This window comes from Euprymna scolopes, chromosome 8 (assembly GCF_053919585.1).
Source record: "Euprymna scolopes isolate OS-2025 chromosome 8, ASM5391958v1, whole genome shotgun sequence".
In the NCBI taxonomy this organism is placed as follows: domain Eukaryota; kingdom Metazoa; phylum Mollusca; class Cephalopoda; order Sepiida; family Sepiolidae; genus Euprymna; species Euprymna scolopes.
Window position 1 is genome coordinate 98,185,486 of NC_136489.1, and position 16,604 is coordinate 98,202,089.

The window sequence follows — 16,604 nt, forward strand, 5'->3', positions numbered from 1 at the left end:
ATTTTTCAGTTCATGTTGGGTTGTTTTGATATCTTCTTTATTTTGCTAATCTTTCCCTCTGTTTCTTTTTTTCCTTTGACCGATCCAGAATCTAGAATGTGTGAAAGAAATCAAGGATTTAATCCTTACAAATTGTGAGAAATATGCTGCTGATAAACTGCCTGAATTCCAGCAACTTTTAGACTGCAATTCTTCAAAACAAATTGGCTTACTTATTCACGAACGTTTCATAAACATCCCTTCAACCATTGCTGTGCCAATGTATGAATCTCTCAAGTAAGAAACATTTTTTATTTTTATTTTTGAAAAAAAAAAAAAACAACAATCTTCGGTTTCTGTTTTTTTTTTTTTTTTTTCTCAAGTTTTAATACAGTTTTCCGTAAATCTAAAAGGGATTTATCAAATGGAACCGTGAAATTTTCAAGTTTAAACCTGACTGCATAGCAATTTCAATTAAAAAAAATTGTAGTTTTTATCTGTACAAATTGTTCATGTTTGTTTTTATTTCCTGCTTTGCCACAAAGGCAAAGTTCCATGCAAACTCTGTTTTAATGAAGAATGGAGGATGAAATCCTGAGCATGTAACGTTTTAATCTAGTTGGTTTTATAGCATCACTTTTATATATGGATGTTGGCAACCTTCATGTGGTTTCTCCTGCGAATACATGAATCCGTAAAGAATCATAGAAACCAATACCAATAATGGAATCAATATTTTTACTCTGCTGATTTATATGAATCTACTTTCATATGAAGAATGTCCGACTCCACAAGAAGGGACACAGGATTTAGTACAAAAATAAAAATTCCGCGAGTCTAGAAAAACTTCTTCCATGATGGAGAGCAGCTCGAGAGACATTTAGCCATCTATAAAATAAACGTTTGATATGATATCAAGTCGTCTATAAGATAAATGGTGGATGTGACTTGAGCATCCACACTAAATAGAGATTAAAAAAAAAAAAAATCTTTCAGTTATATGCATCTAAATTCTCCTTTTCACTCTGCTACAACTGATTTAAGAATGTTTGACATTTAACAATGAAAACCTTTTGGATTGTGTTAGAAATAAGTTATTCCAATTAGTCATAGACAAAAAGGTTTAGATATGCTGAATTCCAATCCTATTGGATCTGTTGTGTTCAATTGTGCACTAATAACGTTGAGAAATGTGTGAACCTGTAATTTGCTCTCTGCTATGGGCTAAATAGCAACTTGTGTTCATTTAAGTGTATATGATATGTCTGTTACAATAAGTATTATGTTTTGACATTAAATAACAAGGAAAAGGTTGATACGCTGTAAAGCAGGCACACCAATCTAAAGTGTAAAATAGTTGTAAAGAATAAATAAATGTTCTGTGTTATTTTTGTACTCATTTGTTTTTGTATTTGTTTTATTCTTCAAGAGTTTGAAGATTCTGCTGTTGAATTATGGTAAAACATCCTTGTTCACAAAGTTTGACATTGTTTTGTTCAATGTCTCTTCACATGGCAGAAACTTTGTCTATCGGGTAATTCCATCTCGAATCATCCAGAAAAAAACATCTTTGACACCCTTACCTCTCAGATTTTTTTCCAAATTTTCACCATATGTTGGTATCATAAAAAAACTAGGGAATCCTGAAAATTTGAGCTTTTAACTCCGGAATTATCGCAATTTTGATATTTTACTTATATTGCATCAAGCAGCAAATTCGCGAAATTATGAAATTACGTTTTAGGGGCATAAATCAATTTCTAGACTAGGTAGAACCTTGAAAATTTGCATGGACAAGGTTTTCCACATGACGAATCCAAAAATCACATTTAAAACCTATGAAAATGAACTGTTTCTGAGTTATTGAACTTTTAAGCCGAGATTTACATATTGGTCTAAGGTGACCCAAAAAAACATGTGACACTATTGGGAATTGAATTTTTTTTGTTCCTAGACATTCTTGATTGTCTGAACTTGAATTCCTCCAAAAAAGGTGTTTGGTTCTTTCCTCATTAGCTCACAATCGAACCTCAAAGATGGGCAGTTTTACGGGCCTCACTTTCAGACAGCAGTGTACAAGGAGTCACTTGACTTCACCATAAACAGGAAATCCTGAATTTTATTTTGACTTCCTGTTCATTTAAGAAGTGGTATTGCTGCTTTCTAGTGTTTCTTTAAGTTGGCTGAAACTATTTTGTTTTTTTGTTTGATGCAAGTAGCAGGTAAAGCCAAGTATCCCGATTGCTCACAATCGAACCTCAAAAATTGGCCAATCACAGTGGACAATCCCAAATAATAAACTGCATGTGGTGAGGATACAATGTGTTTGTAGCATTTATGAACCCCTAAAAATTCTCATGGCCTCCTGTGGTTAACCCATTTTTTAGGTTTAATTGTGAACTAGTGAAGAAAGAACAAAAGTCCATTTTTCTGGTAATCAATACGGTGGGTACGGATACTAAGAAATGGTACCTATGCTGGGTGGGTACATGGTTTGGATTTTTTGGAACGATAGTACATTAAAGTAAAAAACCATCAACCCAACACAACATCTTATGAGTGTAAGACAACATACGCTTGTCACAGTGGACAATCCCAAATAATAAACTGCATGTGGTGAGGATACAATGTGTTTGTAGCATTTATGAACCCCTAAAAATTCTCATGGCCTCCTGTGGTTAACCCATTTTTTAGGTTTAATTGTGAACTAGTGAAGAAAGAACAAAAGTCCATTTTTCTGGTAATCAATACGGTGGGTACGGATACTAAGAAATGGTACCTATGCTGGGTGGGTACATGGTTTGGATTTTTTGGAACGATAGTACATTAAAGTAAAAAACCATCAACCCAACACAACATCTTATGAGTGTAAGACAACATACGCTGTCACGGTTTTATCGTAATCCTCGTTAGAAATAGTAAAACTCCTTCCACTTAAGTTTGTTTTTGGTACGTAGATGCTACAAATGATGTTTTTGAAAGGAACAGGACACAGGTCAGCACTGCGAGGCCAATTGAAAGTTTTACGTTGACCATGGGGGTGCATGAACTGAACATCAACATCACCTTCATTGAGGTTTACTTTCTGCACCAATCCGACCCACCAGAATGAGTTGTACACACACGTTATGTACGTCGAAGGAGCAACATTCCCAATGTCAACATGAATGGGGATTTTAAAGTCGTGAATGTCAACAAATGAACTGTCCTCACCACAGAGTTTGTGTCCGATCTTGCATCTTGATTGTGGAACAAAATGATGACTACTTTTCGTCCCGGGTACTGTTTTCCTATCCTCAAACATCTTCTCCATTCTATCTCTCACTTCAACCACGTCTTCCTTGTCGATTCCAAAGAACACAATGGATTTCATTTCGGCTTGGCACACTTCCAGTATTGCTTTGTAAGTTAGAATCTGGTTGTTCAAGGGTCTCTGCAAGCTTCGCTTTGCTGCATGCCATTTAACGGCATCACCAATTCCATTACTGTTTGCAAAAAATATCCACTCAGCGTCGATAGCATAATCATCTTTGTAGAAGCACAGATTAAGAAAGTTTTTAAAGTTCTTATATTGGCCACCGCAACCATCTGAAACATAGATTTTGTTGATACCAGTGAGATGTTGTTTAATGAAATCTGTCACCATGCTCTGTATTTTGTGAACAAAGCAAATGTTGTGTGTATTGTTGTCAGAGATAAAACATAGCGAGTGATGCTGTAAAACTCCCACTTCGTCTTTGTAGTATATTACAAGGGAGTGAAGTGTGCAGTATTCTTTGTTCCAATGAAAACTTTGTATCTCATCCTGAATGAGAAACCGATAGTTTTCAGCGAAATCCCCCAATATCATGACCTCAGTTTTTCCCAAATTTTCTTTTTTTGCCTTTACATAATGTGCTTGGGCTTTGGTGAGGTATGAGTGTCGCGTCATTTCATTAATCTTCTCTACAAGAAGCTCCTTGTAATCCCCATATGTTGTTGTAAGTGTCAACAGGGCAGCGATCAGTTGTCTGCCATTGGCAGTAGTGGAATTCGGATTCCATATCCATGTGTGATGTCCAGGAATTGTTCCAGAGCTGCACTCCCAGGACATGATTCGGTTATCTGTGTCACAAACCAGTTTCTCAATCAAATCTTTGTACGTGCATTTCCAGTCAATTGCATCAACAAGCAACACTGCATTTTGATGGGTGCTGCACACACAAACTGAATGGGTCCCTGATGAACTAGCGAGGACACACCACTTTGGCCTAAGAGAGCAGAACTTGGAGAAGCCAATTTTCACATTTGGATATTTTTCTTTGAATGCAACAAACATGACAGGTTACAAAGAACCAGACACTTTTGTTCGTGCACATTTTGTTTGATACTTACATAATCCTTCTTATCTGGCAACTGTATTCGTCATCTTCATAAAAACTATGTACCGGGTCAAGAGTTTTCTGAGGAAAGGATTTTCGTTTCTTTGGATCTGGTGTTGCTATAATGCCACAAACCTTTTTCAGATCCCGGACTGTCCGAATCAGGTACTCACTTACTCCAAATTGTTGAGCAGCAAAGTCACGTGACCACTTGTCCGGTACCAGTCAATATTTGGATCTTCTGAGGGTACGTAGCCGTTTTCAGTTTTTCTCGCATCAAATCATGCAGTCGATCCAACTCTGCAGCCTTCCACTGGACATCATTTTTCTCAAAATCAGAATCAGATGTATCGAGCATATCCCCTACAACATTGCAGGCTTCTGCCAGGGCGGATTTGTATGTGTTCATCACTTTCTTGAATTTCTGTTTGGCGCTGCTCACATGACTATGTTGGGCAACACTATGAAGGTTCACTGGAGAGACTCCAACCATTTCTAGACTAGTGTTGAGCTGTTTTCTTGGTTTTTCGTACATTTCAAATGGTTTATCAGCTGGAACGTCTTCATCAAAATCGTTTTGAAACTGAACTACAACATCACCTGAGGAGCTTGTGTCAGAGGAACTTTCATTGATGAGATATTGGTAGGATTTGTCACATTGTCGGCAAAGCATAAACCCTGGCATAACTGTGTAGTCTTTGGCTTCTAAATATTGCGGCTTCTCAAGTGTAATTAAACCTAAAAAATGGGTTAACCACAGGTGGTCGTGAGAATTTTTAGGGGTTCATAAATGTTACAAACACATTGTATCCTCACCACATGCAGTTTATTATTTGGGATTGTCCACTGTGATTGGGGTCCTGGATATGACCTTAAAATGTATCCAGTGGTGAGGCCCCAGTTTGCGGGCTTTGGGGAGTGTGGAGCCACCCTTTAATTGCCATTGCTCCCAGGTCCACTCTGACCCGGAGTGGTAGTACCTGTTAGGGTCCCAACTAGTGTTGGGATGATTCCTAATTTTTATACGATTCCGATTCCGATTCCAGGAAAATATTGATTAACGATTCCGATACCAAGTACGATTCCGATTCCGATTCCTAGGGAATTATTGTTTTGAAATATACCAGGTAGTTTTATACTTATGGTCGGTAGTTCCCAAATATGTTCCCTAACTTTGGAAGAGATATTTTATGTCTACACCGTCGTGTTTTGGTTTAAATAAAATTATTATATAGTAAATAAACTAAACGGAAAAATTAGCAAAATTTATTTTAGAGAAAATTTATTTTACTTAATTGGAATACAGAAAAAAAAAACTCAAAGAAAATAGAATTTATCCTTCAGAGAAAAAACAAATAAAATAGAATTTATATAACAGAACAAAAACAAGAAAATTAGAGAATAAATACACACGATTCATTATTTTGGTCCTCATAATTAACAGATTTAATGAATTAAATAAAAAAAAATATAGCGGAAGAAAGAAAATATATACTAATCTATATAATACTAAAAGTCTATGGATCTTGTATGTTTGCAATCAGATTTCCGGTTTTCAACATCCGGTTGCGCATGCGTAAATAGCAACGTCTTCAATCCGTTATTCCAATTCCGGAATTTTTATATCGCTTTTAATACAAACAATTTCATTTAATTTGATCAAATAGTTATTTATATATACAAATAATACATAGATTCATAGATAATTATAATATATATTATAAAATCTATTTATCTATGAATCTATTAATAATATGAAATATTACCCTATACAATTTATGGAAAGAAAACACCTCTCACTTTCCCTCTAATAGATTTCAACACTCCTACTCCCTCTGTTTTCGTTACGTACGCGAGAAATAGTTACGTGTATGTGTAAGAGCAAGAAAAAGAGAGCGATGTAAAACTGGATAGAGTTATCCCCCTTAACTAATGCAGACCTTTTTACTAGAGGGCGTTATTACAAAAAAATTTCTTTTTCTTCTTCCCATGTTTTTTAAAGTCGTCTGCTTACATTTCCAAGCTGAATCGGTAAATGCACACATTTCTATTACATTAAATAGTGTTTTCCTTTACACAATGGGTACTGAATGTTTGCTTAAATTAAATGAAAAAAGTTACATTTTATTTTCATTTTCTATTTAAAAAGCCATTAACATGTGGAGAGTGTTTTTTTTATTATTCTGTACTTTCAACTAACAATTTCATTTAAAAGATGATATATCAAAATTTGAATTTAACTATAATAAGGATTATGATACCTGTTCAGTGCATATTTACCTATAAGTATGACCAACCACTTATAATTCAGTAACTGTAATTTAAAAAAAAATAACAATTATAATAAACAGAACGACTCATAGAAATCTATCTATATTCTTTTTTCATTTTAATATACTTTCATAGAAATGCTTCTGTTATGTAAAAAAAAACTATTTTCTTTATGCCACAAGTGTCACGCTCATACATGAATTCCATAGCTAATATAACGTACTGACCCAACGGGTCACGGGTGGTCTAGTTAAATATAAAAAAGATAAATATTTAATTTAATGATTTATAAATGAACGTGCATAATGAAAAAAAAACAATATACCACGTGACATGGCGCCGTAGATACAAAATAACCTTTCCAAAGTTAACGACCATATATGAGAAATACCATTAATCGAAAGTTTTTGTTTTGTACCAAAAGGTAGGTATAGCGAAAAGTTACAATTAAAGGAATTTCAAAAACGATTTTTTGTTTGGCTATTGATAGTTGTATTTGTGACGGCAGTTCTTCAGACCTCCATAATTCACAAGGAGTAGTTAACACCTATTATTTTTTCTTACTTTTTCATTGCTTTTACACGTTGTTTCTAACGTGAAGAATAAGTTTAGCCAAACTAATTTTGAAATAGGGTATATCAAAGGAATACATATAAAAATGATACCACTATAAAAAACAAATGAAATACTAGATAAAATTGAGCAAACATAATTACCAAAATTACAGAAAAAGATATAAAAAAAAAAAAAATGGTGAAGTTTGTTGAGTGAAATGAATTATTGAAAGAAAATTAATTGAACTAATAGAAATGTTAAATAAAAAAATGTCACATTTCAATATTTTTTTAATAATTAAATTCTCAGGGTTGTCGAAATTAAAAATTAAGTGATTTTTTTTTTTATTAGACTTCTTTCGAAGCTCGTTACCTTGAAAAATACATTTAAAACCCTGTTTTTTTTTTAAATAAATTGAAAAATAAATGTAATTAAAAAAATTTAATTGATAATTGAAACTTTAAAAACATATTAAACATTGAAAAATTACTTATCTCACAAATTAACATCCAATAAAGTAGATCCAGTCTTCATACAGGAATTCTGTTATAATAAATATATCTTTCCCAAACTTAAAAATTAAATTTTTTTTTTTTTTTTTTTTTTTTTGATAGAGAGAGTGCTTTAAAATCACCGGGGAGTGCCGCCTAAAATTTTAAAGAAGTAAATTTTAGGAGTTTAGTGCCTTTCAAAGATGGTTATCATAATTTATTATCATCATTTAATTTCCTTTCCCCCCCCCCCCACACCTTTCCACGTGGTTCAGTAGTTAACCAGTGCTCCTGTTGCTGTCAGTCAGCTAACTTTACCTAAGTTTTAATTTCTAGTTAAAAGAATTTTTCATGAATAGAATCAGCATTTTTAAAAATTATTTTTTTAGTTGTATATATTGTATTTACTCTTTGAAGTTAAAGAGGGTTAAAAAAATTGGTGACACCTAGATGGTGACGTAGGCAAAAAAAAAAAAAAAAAAAAACACTGCGATTTCGACCCTCACTAATAAAACTGCTCTGAGTGACTAGTTGGTAATTTTTTGTTCCTTTTCTTTTTTATTTTGCTCCTCCAATTTATTTGGATGCTTCATAGTTAAATGTTTTAACATGTTGGTTGTGGTCATGTTAGATGGTTTTATTCCTCGCGATATTTTAATTTGACAGACTTTGCAAATGGCTTTCAACTCTTCATCTTCATCAACTTCAAAAAGTTTCCATGCAAGACTTTTTGGACTTTGGGCCATATTAGAAAGTTCAGTTTATCTGTAAACAAATACTTTACTATTAAATTTTGTTTTAAAGCTAGTCACTTATTTGGATAATTAATTGAAAATAATCCGCTAAAAAAGACAAAAAAAAAAAATATAACGGGATGGGGCGGTAAATTGTACCAACCGGTAGTTAACAAAAAAAACTTATAGAATTTAATTTTTGAAACCAATGTATAAAAGTTTACATAATGAAATGCAAATATGCATTTTCTTTTGAATTTTTTTTTGGTTGACTGTGTTCAATTCACACATGGTTGATGCGGTTCAATATTGCTAAACTATAAATCTTAAGTAAAATTCTATTTATAAATACTTTTTAAAATGAAATTATTTAATTAATCGTAAATATTATTTAGACATAAAAATTAATTGATTACAAAACCTTTTAAAAATATATATATTAATTTCTTTTTCGTTCGGCAAAAAACTGCGCAAAACACTTAATTTTCAATTTAAAATTCTAGAAAAACGATTATATTATTCTGCTTTTAATATAATCAAATTCAGGGTTTTATCTTTCTGGAGAAAAAAAAAAAAAAATAATGGATTTTATTTCAATGAAATTAAAAAAAAAAAAAAAAAAAACTTGACTGAATTGAATTAATTACCCTTAAATTAACGAAGGGGTTATTTAATAACTTTAGGTTTGGAAGAGATAGGTATGGGGTCGATTTTTTTGAAACTTCAAAAGAAGCCGACTACTGTCAAAACTTCGAAATAATACGTGATCAATTTCATTTTAGAGATATTTCTTTCAAAAGCCTTCTTTTAAAAAAAGAAAAAAAGTATATTGTTCTATTAAACCTTTTACTGTTTAAATAATTTGACTTTGCTCGTTTTATTTTAAGAAAATATAAGTTGAAAAAGCATTTTCATTCAGTATTAGAAGATTTGTCAGTAAAAAAAAAGTCGCCAAAAAGATAAGCGTATTTTTATTTTTACTCGCAATGTAGAGCCCTGCATACTTCTTTTCAAGTTAATTCTTTTGTAGTTTTGATTACAATAGATCTGAATGAATGAACCTTGTAAGGGAGGGGGCACTAAGCATTGCCTTGTTGATAATGAATTTCTTTGGTTTCTTTTTATAACATGCTACATTTCTCTCTTGCGGTTAGGAATATCAGGAAAGTTTTTTCTTTTTTTCAACATCAGACTAAAAGAATCGTAATGAAGGAATCGGAAAATTAAGGTATTTTTTAACAATGCGATTCCGATTCCGATACCTCCCAAAATACACGATTCTTACGATTAACGATTCCGATTAATCGTCCCACCACTAGTCCCAACTATGGGTTAAATAGAAACGGACTTGAAAACAACAAATATATTCTATTAAAAAATTTTCTACAAAATCTTTGGATTCGGTATTAAATAACCTGAAAAGGGCTGATTTGCTGTAAAACAAAAAAAACAACCAACCACTGTGATTCCTCAATTTTTGAGGTTCGATTGTGAGCTATCCGGTTACTTGGCTTTACCTGCTACTTGCATCCTTGCATCAAACAAAAAACAAACAAAATAGTTTCAGCCAACTTAAAGAAACACTAGAAAGCGGCAATACCACTTCTTAAATGAACAGGAAGTCAAAATAAAATTCAGGATTTCCTGTTTATGGTGAAGTCAAGTGACTCCTTGTACACTGCTGTCTGAAAGTGAGGCCTGTAAAACTGCCCATCTTTGAGGTTCGATTGTGAGCTAATGAGGAAAGAACCAAACACCTTTTTTGGAAGAATTTAAGTTCAGACTATCAAGAATGTCTTGGACAAAAAAAAAAAAAAAATTCCCAATAGTGCCACATGTGTTTTGGGGTCACCTTAGACCAATACCCAAATCTTGGCTTAAAAGTTCAATAACTCAAAAAAAGTTATTTTCCGAGGTTTTAAACATGATTTTTGGATTCCTCATGTGGAAAACCTTGTCCATGCAAAATTTCAAGGTTCTACCTAGTCTAGAAATTGATTTATGCTCCAAAACGTAATTTCATAATTTTGTGAATTTGTGCCTCAACGCAATATAGATAAAATACCAAAATTACAATATTTCCGGAACCGCTTAAAGTTAAAAGCTCAAATTTTCAGGATTCCCTAGTTTTTTATGATACCCACATATGGTGAAAATTTGGAAAAAATCTGAGAGGTAAGGGTGTCATAGTTTGGATGATTTGAGATGGAATTACCCTATCATGAGTTATAAATAAGATTTACTTCTTTATGGGTTCAGATTGGATTAGTGGAATTTAAGAATACCTATTTTTCTTTAATAAATTAAATAATAATAAAAATGGTTTAAAACTGAAAATTCCCATATTAAAAAAAATATTCCAGTAAAATGTTGAAAACAATTTACATTGGCATTTGGTTTTGTTAAAAATCTGAGTTACAAGTCCATCACTCTCTCCTCCGATAAGAAAAATGAAAAATCTTTATGATGTAGAAAATATTGTACAACAAAAATCACCTAAATTTATCAAGTAGTTTTATTTTTAAAAAGAAAATCATTTTAAGTGAATTTGAATTTTTTTTAATGCCCTTCTCTTCATGTTAAGAATGACTTTTTAAAATCTTTCAAAACTTTGAATCATTTGGAAATATCCCTCTTGTCCTACAAAATGGCATTGAGAGATCATCAATTGTTGTTAGCCATAGAATTTGATTTTCTTTTCTTTTTTTTTATTTAAATTGATTAATTTATGTGATTTTTGGTGTATGATATTTTCTTTCTGCCACAGGTATGTATATCATAAAATTTTTTCTAATTTTGGTATTTTTGTTTGTTTTCTATTTTGCACCAAATTTGATTTTCAACTGTTGAAAATTTTTTAATTTTTATTTTTTTATTTTCAGAAAAGATCTTGAAAGTGACAAAGCAAAAAATATGAAATACACATTTGATCAATACATATTCATTTGTAAAACATGTCGACCACAACCAGAAGAAGAATCTAAAGATTCTGTCATTGATATCAAAGATGTGGTTTTTTTAAATGCAGAAGAGGAATTTTTGATGCAGGTCAGTTGAAATTATTATTTTTTAATTCAATAAAAATTATATTGTGAAACCAACCATTGAACAATAATTGATCAACACTTCTAATAACTATTTTACCATTTTGTCGCACCCAGTGTCATGAGCTTTTTGCAATTTTACACTCCCTCTCATGAATCTTGTGATACACAAATTGACCGAGGTAACCGACCAAATGAACAGTCTTTAGTCAATTTAACCTATTTCTAAAACTTGAACAGCACGAGAATTACTAAGCAAATTGAGCAAACTATATTTAATTCACGAAAAATATAACTTGTCATTGTGAGTTGAAAGCTTTTTTTAAAGTTTTGCTAATGGATCTTTTACTGAGTTATTTCCCTTGACACATATCAGCCACTTTTAAAACTCTTGGCTAATGACAGTTACAAAATGGAATCTCATCTTAATATTTAATCAAGCTGGAATGCTAAATATGAGGATAAGTACAGGATCAAAAAATAAAAAGTAATGGGGGAAAAATATGAAAGAGAGAAAGAAAAATAAACACAAGAAGAAAAATGTTTTTTCTCCCTGTATTTAATTGTTTTTCCTTTTTTCTTTCATATGAGATATGTATATTAGTGTTGGGACTGTTAATCAGAATCGGGAGCCAGAAAAATTAGAACTTTTTTTGAGGTATCGGAATTAAAAAATTTTAGCCTCATTTCTGATTCCAAAATTGATTCTTGTAATATTTTTAAAACTTAATTTTCCATTGCTAGTACTTATGATAAATATTTTTTAAACTTAATTTTCCATGATAAATATTTTGAAAACTATCACTAAAACTAAAATCTATCGATGACCATTAGCATCAAAATACAATGTAAAAAAAAATTGAAACTTTGCTTAAATTAGTTAGATTAGTTAGGTTAGTTAAATTAGTTAGGTTAGTTAAATTAGTTAGGTTAGTTAAATTAGTTAGGTTAGTTAAATTAGTTAGGTTAGTTAAATTAGTTAGGTTAGTTAAATTAGTTAGGTTAGTTAAATTAGTTAGGTTAGTTAAATTAGTTAGGTTAGTTAAATTAGTTAGGTTAGTTAAATTAGGTTAGTTAAATTAGTTAGTTAAGCTTTAAAAGAATGCACTTGATTTACAAACTACTGAAAAATTTTTGTCAAAAAAAAAAAAAATCTGTAAAATATGATTAATAATGAAATTTCAAGTAAATCTAAAAAATGTTCTTCGTTTATTTCTCACTTTAAATTATAAAATAATCGTTTTTTTTTTTCTTTTCGTTAAGTTTTTCAAGGTGTTCACACATACTAACCAAAAAAAAAGTAGAATCTTTTTTCTGGGTGTTTTAGTTGAAGGTATTAATCTACAAATTTGCTGTTACTATTATTAGTCGTAACACTGTACCTTGTTTTTTCTTTTTACAATAAAACAAACCAATCTATTACATATATCTTCTATTATATATTATATCTATTATAACTGATGAAATCTTTACAATTAAGGTAAAAACATGAACATTCTTTGATAGAGGAAACATACAGAATAGTTAACTATGCATGCCTTCTCTGTTTTTATGCTAAGAATGGTTTTCTAAATAGTAACTATATTGTTTAAAAACTCATTGTTAAAATGGGGAGGGGGCTTTGTAAACTATTCTGTTCCTACCTCATCTTATTTTGTATATCAATCGTCAATTATTGTATTTTGTTAATTAACGACAAACTAATGCAAATTGTTATATGAATAAATCTTTAGTTGTTTCACTATTTTCAATCGGTTACAAGGAAAAGATTGGAGAAAAATATTTAGAAAGATCTATTTGTGTAATATATGTTAACCCTAAGTGTATTTTTTTATGTTTGTAAAAATATATGCACACGTTACAAAGGTTTTACAGCTATTTAGAAAATTAAAAGAAAGCAATGTATATTTATTTTGAAATTAAAAAAAATTGGAATTGGGAATTCAGAAGAGAATCCGTAATTATATTGGAGTCAGGAAAAATTTTGGAATTTCCCCATCACTAATATAATGTTGCAAATCGTTTCTAAGATAGTACATTTCTAGACAAAACTTAAAATATTTTACATTTTACTCCAATTTTATTCTTGCTAAAATTATATATTCTTGAGTAGATCTTAAAATTCTAGTTTTTTTCTATTCTGATTTTGTATTTATGATTTAGTAATTTCAAGAATTACTTCCCTTTAGTTGTGAGTATAGATGAGTTATTCAATTGACACCATGATCCATTTTAATATAATTGTGCTGACAAAAACAATGACAGTATGTTGGTCTTGATTGCTTACCTATTATTTTTTAAAATTAAAGCCTCTAAGGTAATGATATGTCGTCCTCAGGATTGGTGATCTTTGTATGCTCACTTACATAACAATCACTTATCTTTTTTTTTATGTTCTCCCATACAACAAAAATGAAAGTTACTACTGAAGCTTGGCGACAAAATTCTACTTTTGTATGAAACTTAAAATGTAACTTGCATGCGAAACAGTATTTAAAAATTGATTTCCAAACTAACCTATATATGGCCAGGACGTTATTTAAACTACATAACTTGAAATGCAACAAGATTTTTATCAGCCAAATGCACTTCCTAACACCAACTCTGTGAGGTGATGAGGACCAGTGCTTTTATTGGGTCACCATAACTAAATGATTGCTTACCATGATTAAAGAGTGCTTCACACCAAAATGTTCAATCTCTAGTCCCAAAAATGTGGTGGAATTTTGTTTTCAAGCATGTGATGAAGCTCTGCTAAGTATACACATAACTCAACCATCTTAATGCATGCCATCTTAGCTTATTCTGTTGTTTTATCAAATTTGTCAAGTTCTTGCTAATCCATTGTGATCATTTATGCATTACTACTTAGAGGGAAAGGTATGAACCCCAAAATTACCATCATAGGTAGAAAAAGTAACTTGTATTAGTTGCATCAATAAATAACCAAAAAAAAGTGTTAATATTTTATGACAAACAAATCGCATTTGGTTTTCATAAATAGGTGCTTTGTAAGTTATTCAATTTGATGTCTATAAATTCTGAAATGTTTTTCTTTATTGAAATTTGTCTGTTCTAATCCAGAATTCCCCTCATATTAAAAACAAAAATAAACAAAAATCTGTATAGTATATGTACCTGTGACAAAATGAAAATATCATATTCCTAAAATCATGTGAATTCATCAAGTATTTTTACTTGTATAAAGAAAATCATTTTGAGGTGATTAATGGGAATTTGTAGGCATTACAACATGAATCTCGCAAGTTTGACTTAAGTTATATCCCTTTGTTTTAGATTATTTTCAAAATTGGCAGACACAAGTGTCACTTATGAAATTTGATTTTCTTATTTAAAAATAAAACTACTTAAACAATTTATGTGATTTTTGGAATATGATATTTTTGTTTTGTTACAGGCATGTATATTATAGAGACTTTTGCTTTATGAGGGAAATTTTGGTCAAGAACCTAAATATCTGTTCCTCCAAATATTGGTTTAAATTTTTTTTTTTTTTTTTTTTTTTTTTTGTGAATAAGAGAAAGTTTTGCTAAGAAATAAAATTTTTAATAAAAAGAAACTTTCACATTTTTTTCTTTCTCTTTTTCAGTTTGCCAAAAACCATTTCACAATTTCTGTTGCAAACCAGCGAGATTCCATTGGGGATGGAGAATGGGAAGATGAATTGGAATGCTTGCGAACAATCATTGTAATTGACGGCAATAAAATTGATAGTGCTGTGGCAGCGATGAAGGCAGCCATTGAGAAAGCTTGACCCCCACCTCATGTCCCTCATTTTATCATTAATAAATGAAAGAAATCTCTTGTTTTTCTGTGGAATTTTGTATTATTGTTCACTTTATAAACTTTTTTTATTTGTCATCACTTTTAGAAATGTGGCCGACTCATTTGGTGATATCGTTCCAATTTGCAAGGTTTAGAAAATGAGGAGTCGACCCTTACTTGCCATTTCTTCCAAGTTTGTGACCTGTAATGGTAGTGTTTTAAAAATGTTACTGCTAAGTTAATGAGTGGAGTTTAAAAACAAACAGTAAATCCGAGATTTGAGTGGTTAGGGTTAGGTGCCGGGGACATATTTTTAAAATGCTATGTGTCCAAATAAATTTGATTGTTGCAAAAAAGGAGAACCACACGCTACAAGAATATGGCTTTTTCTTTTTTGTTTAATTTTACTTCAGTCTAAGTTCTCTAAAAATCAAGGAGCCACCTTTCTGACGCTAATACTTGGTTTCTATATAAGATGCATAAATATTTGAATATTTTATTAAATATCTCTTTAACATCTCAAATGTTGAGTTAGTAAAGAAGTTAAGAACATTAATCTTCCTCTTCCTAATCGACCAGTTAACAATTTTATAGTATGTCTTTTAATTGGTCTCTGGGTCTTAATGGATTTCAAGTCAAGGATTCATCTAGTCTGGTGGAGTATCCAGGTTTTGTGCTGTTACTTGAGGCAACATCACTTGGAGAAGGTGCACCATTCTTCGTAAAAGCCAGCGTGGGTTAGTCATATTGAGGAATCTTATTTGGCTTTGAAAACTGTTAGTTTCAATATTTAGCCAGGGTTTACTTGTAGGGAGAGTATTCCATGTGAGGTTATCCTCACAAACTCTTATGCATAGATTGATCTTAGACACTCGTGCACAGTGTCTAGGAGGCATTCAAATTTCCTCTGTATGTTCGCATATGAACGTCTAGTTTCTATTCGACTAAAAGAAGAGCCACACAAATATAGCTTTTGTTTATTTTTCATTCCATTTGGTAAATTTCAGAAATTAAGGAACCTCTTCCTGCGGCTAATATATGATTTATTTATAAGGTACATAAATACCTGAATGCTTATTTGAAGTTATTCTCTACGTCTGAAAGCATGAGTAACTAAAATAATGGAGAACAATAATGTTCCACTTTTAAATCAATTATTTTATACGCCATTTCCTTGTGCTTTTTTTCTTGCTTTTGCGATTCAACTAGTCTGGTGGAATATCCAACTTAGTGTTGTTAATTGTAGTAACATCACTAAGAGAAGGTGCACCATTGCAAGGACTTCAAATATTATCATATTTTGAATATTTGGTTTAGGTTTATAGAGCAAAGTATCTTCATACCAGGCTGTCCTGACAAACTCCTTTGTAGAGAAACCAAATA

General features: G+C 31.3%; 1 protein-coding gene across 1 annotated transcript in view; it reads left to right on the forward strand.

Annotated features, from left to right (window-relative positions):
• Positions 1-15,275, forward strand: part of LOC145283666 (protein BCCIP homolog) — a 34,501-nt gene extending 19,226 nt beyond the window's left edge. Inside the window, exons 5-7 of the mRNA XM_080132673.1 lie at positions 89-276; positions 11,274-11,439; positions 15,046-15,275. Coding sequence (XP_079988799.1) covers positions 89-276; positions 11,274-11,439; positions 15,046-15,210 — 519 coding nt within the window. The 3' untranslated portion in view covers positions 15,211-15,275. The remainder of the gene's footprint in view (positions 1-88; positions 277-11,273; positions 11,440-15,045) is intronic.
• The last annotated feature ends 1,329 nt before the right edge of the window (positions 15,276-16,604 follow it).